This window comes from Poromitra crassiceps (assembly GCF_964638095.1).
Source record: "Poromitra crassiceps genome assembly, chromosome: 7".
Classification (NCBI taxonomy): domain Eukaryota; kingdom Metazoa; phylum Chordata; class Actinopteri; order Beryciformes; family Melamphaidae; genus Poromitra; species Poromitra crassiceps.
The window spans coordinates 60064806-60075897 of record NC_139628.1 but is presented as its reverse complement, the minus strand read 5'-3'; the positions used below and the strand labels follow the sequence as shown (position 1 = coordinate 60075897).

The window sequence follows — 11092 nt, the reverse complement described above, 5'->3', positions numbered from 1 at the left end:
TCTGAACTGAACTGTTTCACAGTCAAATGAAAACAAACAGTCCTGTTTAGCTCAAAAGAGCTCAACTCTTTAAAAAAAAAAACGTGTTTTACATGGATGAGATATGAAACAAATATGTAATCGCACATTGGTTATTTAGAAATGTAACAAGTAGCCATTTGTTTCTTCTTCTACTCACGTCGTCATGGGGTTGGTTCACATGTTTCTTCTTCTACTCTCACGTCGTCATGGGGTTGGTTCACATGTTTCTTCTTCTACTCTCATGTCGTCATGGGGTTGGTTCACATGTTTCTTCTTCTACTCTCACGTCGTCATGGGGTTGGTTCACATGTTTCTTCTTCTACTCTCACGTCATCATGGGGTTGGGGTTGGTTCACATGTTTCTTCTTCTACTCTCACGTCGTCATGGGGTTGGTTCACATGTTTCTTCTTCTACTCTCATGTCGTCATGGGGTTGGTTCACATGTTTCTTCTTCTACTCTCATGTCGTCATGGGGTTGGTTCACATGTTTCTTCTTCTACTCTCATGTCATCATGGGGTTGGTTCACATGCATAAGAAGATTGTTTGGCTGCTGAGCCTTACTTTGGGCGGCCCTGGGTAGCTGAACATGGTTAAGGAATGCTTGTTTGAGTAATACTCTGCCCCTGGCACTTCCTTACTGTGTAAAGTCTATGTTTTACTGTGTCAAAGCTTTTGGAGAGTTTAGAGTAAAGAAATGAAATGATTTACAAGTGATATATATGTCACTTTAACTATAAGTTTGATTGTACTTGCCTGGAGAGCCAAATGAGAGATATTTGCACATAAAACTCTATTCCAATAGACCAGGCAAGTTCTACCAATCACATATATAAACATTTTAAAATATCAAAGGAAAAACTGGCCCAGGACTGCTTCAAGGCCCTTTGAAATACTGTACTTGTATATGAAATGTTTGCTTTTCTACTTATCTGAACCTGTTCAATAAAGATGTTTACCATAAATCACTCAGGACACGGAGGATTTTCCATGATGATATGTTGATCCCCTGAAGGTGACATTTGTCTTTGCCTCGCCACATCCACAGCGTCGGCGCCTCCTGCAGGCCAGGGAGAAACTCCTGGAGCTGCTACGTTCCTTCAGATGTTTCAGGCCCTGAAGTACAGCGGTTTGAAGACAACTCATTCAAATGTACGATTGGGCAAGGATACATGCAAATCTGAGAGGAATGACAGTTTGTGGGGAGGAGGGGGTTCGATTGATCGTAATAAGAACATTAAATTGCATCAACAACAGAGGGACAGAAGCAGAAAAACAGTATTAACAAATACTTCTTCATATGTATTCTAGCTGAGTTAGGAGGTTCCCACTTTCCACCATGACTGCCAAACAATTTGACAATCACAGCAAAGTGTTCATATTATTATTAGTATGTTTAGTGAGAAAGTGAATTTCCACACTTTTTTGATTTCCACCTGTTTTCTCCCCAATTGTAACTACCGGTACTTCCTGCTGAGCCGTAGACTATGCTTCCTCTGATACATGTGCACATGATGTGCAGTCGCCAGCCACTTCTTTTCAGCTGACAGCAAGGGGTTTCACTGGCAGGACATAGCGTCTGGGAGCATCACGTTATTCCCCCCAGCTCCCCTCCCCACTGAACAGGCGCCCCAACCAACCAGAGGAGGCACTAGCGCAGCGATCAGGACACATACCCTTAATCCAGCTTCCCACTGCACAGACACGGCCAATTGTGCCTGTATGGACGCCCGACCAAGCCGGAGGCAATAAGGGGGCTTGAACCTGCGACCCTCATGTTGGTAAGCAGGGAATCTACTGCTGCACTACCTGGACGCCCAAATGTCTTTTTCACATTATCCAATCAGCACAACAGTGATTCACACCTCACAACCCTAACCCTAACCCTTGGTGACGAAAACACCTTAGTACATTTTCGCTCACAATGGGGACTCAGAATGGCGATATCTGCGGAACGCTGGGGCTAGGGTTAGGGTTGGGCCTCCTGGGGGGCGTATCCGAAAACCAACAGCACCATCGTGCTCAACGACCAGAAACAGGCCTAGTAGGATGTGTTTGGTGACGAAAACACCTTAGTAAATTTTCGCTCACAATGGGGACTCAGAATGACGATATCTCCGGAACGCTGGGGCTAGGGTTAGGGTTGGGCCTCCTGGGGGGCGTATCCAAAAACCAACAGCACCATCGTACTCAGCGACCAGAAATAGGCCTAGTAGGATGTGTTTGGTGACAAAAACACCTTAGTAAATTTTCGCTCACAATGGGGACTCAGAATGGCGATATCTGCGGAACGTTGGGGCTAGGGTTAGGGTTGGGCCTCCTGGGGGGGCGTATCCAAAAACCAACAGCACCATCGTGCTCAGCGACCAGAAATAGGCCTGACACCATCTGAATTGTCCAATATGCTGTGAACATCAACCTCACATGCCGAAAAGCTCAAATTCAAGCAAGCATTTGTAATTATTGGCTACACCTATCTGCTCCAAGCCTAGACAGAGAAGTAGTCTCTGAGGGGCCCAAGTCGTACCTCAGAGGCCCAAGCCAGACGAGTGTTATTTGTATCTGAGGTCGAGGAGGTGGGGGTATATTTTGGGACTGTGTGTGTGTGTGTGTGTGTGTGTGTGTGTGTGTGTGTGTGTGTGTGTGTGTGTGTGTGTACGGGTGGTGGGGGTGGTTTGGTTACACTCAGTCTCGTGTGTCACAGTGCACAGTGGACCCTCTGAGGCAGCTGCTCTCTGGTGAGTGTCCATATCTACTTTTCTCTCTCTCTCTCTCCTTCTCTCTCATCGTTCCTGTGCTCGCTCTCTCTTTGTTTTCTGCATAGTCATCTCTACATAATGTCACCACTATGTCTCTCTGGGGAGTGTTGTTTGTATTTTGTATTTTATTTTATTTTTTAGCATATGGCTGGTTGGAGTTGAGGCCTGGAGGTGCTTAGCTATATTTGTGTATGTGGTTAAAAAAATCTCTCTCTCTCTCCCTCACCCCCCCCCCCCCCCTCTCTCTCTCTCTCTCTCTCTCTCTCACACACACACACACACACACACACACACACACACACACACACACACACACACACACACACACACACACACACACACACACACACACACACACACACACACTTGCTGTCTGTCTCTTGCTCTCTCTCAGCTCTTTTCAAATGTTGTTCTGATTTTGCACAGTAAAATGTTAGTTTACAATATAGACAACACTGCAATACAGTTCAGTTCACCCCTAATAAGGCTTCTGTTGCAATCAATGTAGTAGCAGATTGAAATTTCAAGAAACAACTGCAACCCTAACCCTAACCCTTCTTCATGAGTTGAGTTTGATCACAGTTATAACAGTTCATCAGTTTTTAAATAAGGCAGAATCATGTTCTTGTTTAGAAGAGGGAAGCACTGACTGCAGGATGGCTCAGTGGCTATAGAGCAAGATTTATTTCTGGAAAGATGTTAGCTATTCGTCTCTGGCCCTGTATTCTCTCTCTCTGTCTCTCTCTCTCTCTCTCTCTCTCTCTCTCTCTCTCTCTCTCTGTCTCTCTCTCTCTCTCTCTCTCTCTCTCTCCTCTCTCTCTCTGTCTCTCTCTCTCTCTCTCTCTCTGTCTCTCTCTCTCTCTCTCTGTCTCTCTCTCTCTCTCTCTCTCTCTCTCTCTGTCTCACTCTGTCTCTCTCTCTCTCTCTCTCTCTCTCTCTCCCTCTCTCTCTCATCATGCTTAAAAAGCAGACCCCATAATAACAGCTCTACGGACATGCTGACACTATGCTAATTAAGCTTGCACAATATATTCAGCTTGAGCGGCACTTAAAGATGCAAATGTCAAAATTGATCAAAATTAAAAATTATTATGGAAAAATTATTAAAAATGACAAGTGATCCTTTCACTAAGAACTATTCTTCTTTGTCTTAGACTTCTGATCTGATAATGCAATAATTTCAAAGATTGTGTCAAAATTAACAGAATAACACCTTGGGTGAGGATATATCACAGAAAATTGGAGCTTTTTGGAATTTAGATCAATTCATTCAGCTCAACTCAACTTAAAATTCCAAAATGCTTGGATTTAGGATGATAAATGAGCCACATTGTGCTTTGCTTAGTAGTTTGGCATGCAAGTGACCCAAATTAAATGAATGCCATCTAACCCCAAGAACCTCAATATCACAGCAGGTTCGATGCCCCGTCCAAAGGCGGGTTGATTATGCTGAAAATGACCCTGCCTCTCCGCCGTGTAGGAATGGCCTCTACTGGCAACCTCTCTGAAGAGCAGGTGCACTGCTCCATCTGTCTGGACGTCTTCACCAACCCCGTGTCCATCCCCTGCGGGCACAACTTCTGCCAGAGCTGCATCCTGGGATACTGGAAGACCAGCCCTTTGTATCAGTGCCCTATGTGCAAGAAGTCCTTCCACAAGAGGCCCGATATCAGCGTCAACACTGTTCTGAGGGAGATCGCAGAGCAATTCAAAGAGCTGAGGGTTAGAAGTGTGGATGTAAAGACAAGCAAGGAGAAAGAGAAGAAGTGGACCATGGACAGAAGTAAAAAGGAGGACGAGGAGAGGCTCCTGGAGAAAGACCAGAAGCAGCAGGTTCTGGAGGAGCTGAAAGAAAGGCAAGAGGAGGATAGGAGAAAGAAGGAGGGCTCAACAGAGAAACCGGCTGAGAAGAAGCCATCCATGGAACTGCAAGAGGAATTACCACCGTTGGTACCTCCACTGCCTGGGCCAGAAACCTCTCCACCGCCATCACCATCATCTCCGCCTCCGGGGTGCGAAATGTCACCTCCAGCCACACCTCAAGGCCCATCACCACCACTGGCCCAAACAACGCCCCCACCCTCACCACAAGTCCCCCCACCACCCACAGCTCCGCAGACCTCATCTGCACCTCTCATCTGGGAGGAGGTCCTCTGCGATGTGTGTCTGGGCGAAGACAGGCCGAAAGCTCTCAAGTCCTGCCTGGTGTGCCTGACCTCCTACTGCGAGGTGCATCTCAAGTCCCACACGGCCAGGTTCACCAAGCACAAGCTGATAGAGCCTGTCGCCAACATGGAGGACAGGATGTGCCCCAAGCACGAAAGGCTCCTGGAGCTGTTCTGTAAGAAGGATCAAACCTGCGTGTGCGTACTGTGCACCGAGATGGACCACCGGGGGCACTACACCGTCCCTGTAGAGAGGGAATGGACAGAGAAAAAGGTGAGAGGGGTTTGTGGTTTCTACTTCAGCTATGCAGATTGGAATCATTTCTCAGAGGCAGAAACGCATTGGCTTAGTTGGAGCAAAAGAACCATAGTTTTTCTGGTAACGAGAAGGTCCAGTGAAAAGAGGCAACGGGCAAGAGAGGAGACACCAATATCAACCAAGATCAAACTAGGCATAGCCTATAGCTATGCTAGTTAGCTCCTTCTGACCAAACATCAATATTGTGATCTTGAGTGAATGTTGTCATTCATATTTGTTTATTTATATTTTGACATTGACATTGATTCAAGTTAGCCAGTACAGTAGCTAACTTGCACTCAGAAAAACTGGTGCTTTGGCTCCTCCCATTGAGAATTAACTCAACCAATCAGATTATTTCTGGCTCCAGAGCAGCTCTGCTTCTGAGAAATGTAGTCTAATCCGCCACAGAGATGATTTTCTGATGGGGACCAAGCACACCATGCAGTTCAGCACCATGGAGTTCAGCACAGATGCTTTTATAAAGGTAAGAAGTGTGTTCTTGTCCTTGTCATTGCAACCTGCTTGTGACATGTTCTGGTGCAGGCGCAGCTGAAGAGGACCGAAATCGATGTCCAGCAGATGATCCAGGACCGACTGAAGAAGGTGGAGGAGATCAAACACTCTATGGAGCTCAACAAAGTGAGTCTCATGGGATCCACATTTCATGGGATCAAATGATCAATTGTCTGTATGTGGTACTGTTACGTTCCCAAGTGTGACCAGGGGAGAAAGGATGTAACATATAAAACACAACAAACCGGGGGAACAAAGGAGACAGAGATCATTTACAATAATCAGGTTTTTATTACTAAAAATAAGGTTAAATCAAAAGGATCAAATTGAATCAACACAGGACTGCTTCCTGAAACAGAGGATGAGTGGTTAGTAAACACAAAAGCTACGGTGAATCAAATAAACTGACCACACTCTCAAGGAGAGTCAACAGGCGCTTCACTCTCAGTCTGAGAGTCACTCTCTAAGACCCACTCTCAGTCTGAGAGTCACTCTCTAGAAGAGTTAAAGGTTTTTGACCGACACCGATCCACAAGTGCTAAGCACCATGCAGCACACAAAGCTGTCAGATGGCCCACTGGGTCTGTCTCTCCATTGAAGCTGCAGCCTCTGATTGACAGAGTGAGTACACCTGTGCTCTCCTGCACAGGTGCGACAGCACAGGGGGGGGGGCTGGAGAGGAACAATCAAGCACAGACACTCCCACGTAACAGGTACATACTAGCTACTAATAGTGTCAGTAATATTTACATTTACAATTAATATTCCACTAAAGTAAACAGCATATAGCCCAGATAAGATTATACCCCAACCAGAAGGCACTTGGATCGGGGAGCACAGTTGCTGCCCTCCTCCAGGGCCAATTGTCTGTGCTATTATTCCTGGTTCATGAGGCTCGCTTATTCATGAGACTGTTTGCCAGCCAGTGTCTCCAAAATGTGATTGCTTCTTCCTTGGCCCAACAACCTAACCCTGGACCCTTCCAAGTTTCATGAAAATCAGCCAAGTAGTCCCCCCCCAACCCCGCTGTAATCCTGCTGACAAACAGACAGACAGACAGACAAACCAAGATAATGATAGTTGAGATATGCCCGATATTGGCAGTGTAAGTTCTGCTTTCATAGTAATATTCAGCACTCTATTCTTATATGCAGGAATATCTGTGATTGGGATATGATATATATGTGATTGGGATATGAGATATCTGTGATTGGGATATGAGGAAGTAGTGGAAAAAATACCTTGTAATTTGGATAAGAGCTGGGATTCAACATTTATCTCATTTAATTCACTGATAAGTTTTCTTACTTACATTTGACTGCAATGTGTTATGAGGCTACAACATTCTGTCCATGAATGATGCAGGATTGACTGGTTGCCGTATTACTTATGGCAAAGACAGAGCCTCAGCCAAAGCAGCCAGTGGTGAGTGTAGTACTGAAGTACAAAGATGTAAAACACCAAGAGACTCAAGGGGTCGCCAAAGTCATCAACCTGGCATCGGCTCGAAATAAAACGAAATTCAACTGACCTCCATGTTGTCATGCTCCACTCCCAGGCGAGCGCCCAGAAGGAGATAGCGGACAGCATGCAGGTCTTCTCGGAGCTGGTGCGCTCCATCCAGAGGACGCAGGCGGAGCTGGTCTTGGCCATAGAGGAGAAGCAGAGGCAGACGGAGAGGTGCGCCGAGGGCCTCATCGCTGAACTGGAGCAGGAGATCACTGAGCTGAACAGGAGGAATACAGACCTGGAGAACGTGGCGCGTACCGACCACATCCACTTCCTACAGGTGAGAGAACGTTTTGTGTTTGAGTAAAGTTGAGGGTCACTTTTTTGTATAAAGTTGCCATATGTGCAGAAGTTATTTTGATCAACGGGGACAACGGATGGAAATTAGCCTCGTGCTAAATCCGGCAATTTTTACACTTTTACTATGTTCCAGATTTTACTATCTGTTCTGTGGTTTCTGTGTTCATTAATTTTGCACTGTCCCGTCCAAATAAACTAATAAAATAAATAAAATAAATCACTTTGCCCTAAAAAAAATCTGATCAAAATATATCATGGTCTTGAAGATCACATCACATCACATCACATCACATCACATCACATCACATCACATCACTTCCTATTTCTCTTCTTCTTTGACAAGAAGGTTAAACAAGATGGAAGTGATGCTTTCATCGACCTTTCACTCGTTCAGACCAGAGACTGTATATAGACTGTATATGGACCATACTGTATATAGACTATGGAACAGAGACTGTATATAGACTGTATATGGAACAGAGACTGTATATGGACTGTATATGGAACAGAGACTGTATATAGACTGTATATGGACGTGATGACAGCTCCTCAAAAGTGAAGCGAAAAAATCTCGATCTCCCACTTGTGGCTGGCTGCAGTATAGGTCTTAATTCCCACCCACTCCATATTAGTGGATGAGACATGAGCCAAACTAGTACAAGTAGACGCTACACGTAAGATATATTTTTTCTTCTGATAAGTTTGTTTTTAAACGCTGTAGTATAATATAAGCATGGCTGATTGACAGCTGTGACAGCCACTCTCAAACCTTTGTCAGAAAGTGGCATGGCTGAGGGGGCTCAGCCCGACTCCGGTTGCAAATGACGTCACCAAAGCAAGATGGCAGCCCGCTAAAACGAGATATTTGGCTTCATTTTTGCATACCAGTACAGATAGGCCTAGGCGGCATCCATATTGATATACAGTCTATGCTTCAGACTACAGGAACTCTGAAAGCTTTAGCTTTGTTTCTGCTGGAACAACAGCGCCCTCTTCCTGTTTTGTGCTGTAAAGCAATTCATATGATTTCCCAGCAAATCACGGTGGCAGTGTAAAATGCACAGAAGAGGCTGCCAATGCTCTCAGCAATGGTCTTGTTTGTCTAATAAGATCATTTGAAGGATGTAATTCCATTTTGGAAAAAACATTTCCTGGTATTAATAATTGCATACTAGGCCTATTTCTATTACACAATTTTCTATTACACAATTACTACTGTATATTGTAAATAGCATGATCTCATTATATGGATCAAAACCTACTTATTAATTTATTGTCTGTACTTCTCTGTAGAGTTTCCCAGCACTTAGCACTCCTCCATCTGTCAAAGACTGGTCTGGGACCAGTGTTCCTACTGACATGTGTGTTGGCATCACCAGGAGAGCTGTGTCCAAACTGCAGGCAACACTAAACGAGATGATAGGCAAACTGGCTGAAAGCGGTAGGATTTCCCTCAGCAATACCAGCACATTTATATGTTATTACTGTTTATTTTTCATATCAACTTGTCTAAAGCTGAACTTAGCATGTCTAAGGATACTTTTTTACTTTGATGTTACAGAGATCAAAAAGATTCAGAAATACACAGGTAAATTTGTTTGATTCTATCACTCTTTTTCACCTTCTCACCAATATGGAAAACATATTGTCCTGTTCCAGTTGGCACTGTGCTAATCACCTTTCTAAGATGGAAGAAAACCCTCTGATATATCGTTTGTCTTCTTTCGATCCAGTGGATTTAACTCTGGACCCGGACACAGCCAACCCATGGCTGCAGCTTTCTCAGGACCGCCGTCAGGTGAGGCACCTGGGGGCGTGGCAGGACCTCCCAGACCACGCCGAGCGCTTCGACACCGTGGTCATTGTCCTGGGCCAGGAGGGCTTCACCTCCGGGAGACATTACTGGGAGGTCCAAGTGGGGGACAAGGACGACTGGTACCTGGGCGTGGCTAGATCCTCTGTCAACAGAAAGGGGAGGATCTCTGTAAGCACCGCCCAAGGCTACTGGGCTCTGGCCATGAAAAAGGGCCAGGAGTACCGGGTGTCAACGTCCCCACCGTTGCTGCTGGCCCTCGACAATAAGCTCAAACGGGTGGGTGTCTATGTGGACTACGAGGAGGGACAACTGTCCTTCTATGACTTGAGGGCCCGGACCCACATTTACACGTTCAAGGATAGATTCATGGAGAAGATCGTGCCCTTCTTTTACCTGTACTGCTGCGACAAAGCATCTGACACCATGGTGATCTGTCCCGTCAGTGAGAAAACTACAATCAAGCAAAGCTAAGGAAAACGTTTGAGAAAAACTGGAAAGCTCCTGTGAGAATTACAGCTAAGGTGATTTTGTGGTGAATTACAGCTAAGGTGATTTTGTGGTGAATTACAGCTAAGGTGATTTTGTGGTAGACAAACATTTTACCAAATCGGATTTTTCTCCCATTTATTCCCAAATTGTACTTGGCCAATTCCCCCTGCTGTCCTGCTCATTGCTCCTCCACCTCTCGGATGAGCAGATGTGCAGTCGCCAGCCGCTTTTTTCACCTGACAGCGAGCAGTTTCACTGGCAGGATTTAGCACGTGGGTGGATCACGCTATTCCCCCCAGTCCCTCTCCCCCCTGAACAGGCACCCCATCCAACCAGAGGAGGCGCTAGTGCAGTGCCCCGGACTCATAGGTTGAGGCGATGTCTCGTCATAGACGCTGGGTTAGCTGGCTGGGGGCGTGGTCAGGGTGGGGTAAATCCTCCCATTCTATCCATTCAACAGAACTGCAGTAAATGCACATCTGAACATTGTCTATGTACCTGCTCTATATCCCCAATCCTGTGGTGTATAGCCGCAGCACCGTCCTTTGGTGAGTCAGCCCATTGAGATATATGGGCGGTTTTACCCCACTCGCGCGCCAGCCGTATAACATTTTGTGGGCGTTCCCACACATGCCGACTGTCTCTATACTCCACCGGCTTCCCACCCGCAGACACGGCCAATTATGTCTGTAGGAACGACTGACCAAGCCGGAAGTACCGCTGGCGAGAATTGAACTGGGGTCTCCACGGTGGTATGGTCCTCACTACCATACCATAACTATTACACTACCCAGACACCTCTAGACAAACCTAACCTGTTTTCATGAAAGAATGTTTGGTTTATTTGTATGTAGGGTACAGTATATTTGTAATATCATAGCTTGATATATTAATTATGCATATATGTCCAAACCATGCTGCAAAGCCTTGAACGCATGACACTTTACTAAATCATAACTGAAAAATGAAGAATGAAACAGTTTACTGATTTTTGCATGTTAATTTGATTTAGCATCTTTAGTGCGCCAAATGTTGTACTGTATGTTGAGAAGAGTGATTATGGTTTACAACAATAAATATTGTGTCAAATATTCCACAAATGTCAGAAGCCCTGGTTTAATTTAAGAATCATTTAAGTTCAATTGTTGGAGTGTTGGAAAATGAAAGAATAACCATGAATTAAGGAAAAAGAATAACCACTTCCCCGTAAGAGATGAGTT

The 11092-nt window shown here is 45.3% G+C and overlaps 1 protein-coding gene across 1 annotated transcript in view; it reads left to right on the top strand.

The window, feature by feature from the left end:
• The window catches only part of LOC310779750 (uncharacterized protein), a gene marked incomplete at its 3' end in the record, with an annotated part of 38227 nt that extends 28373 nt beyond the window's left edge, over positions 1-9854 (top strand). The window contains exons 9-14 of the mRNA XM_083640242.1: positions 4195-5218; positions 5789-5884; positions 7317-7547; positions 8861-9008; positions 9129-9155; positions 9301-9854. Coding sequence (XP_083496368.1) covers positions 4195-5218; positions 5789-5884; positions 7317-7547; positions 8861-9008; positions 9129-9155; positions 9301-9854 — 2080 coding nt within the window. The remainder of the gene's footprint in view (positions 1-4194; positions 5219-5788; positions 5885-7316; positions 7548-8860; positions 9009-9128; positions 9156-9300) is intronic.
• Between the last annotated feature and the right edge of the window lie 1238 nt (positions 9855-11092).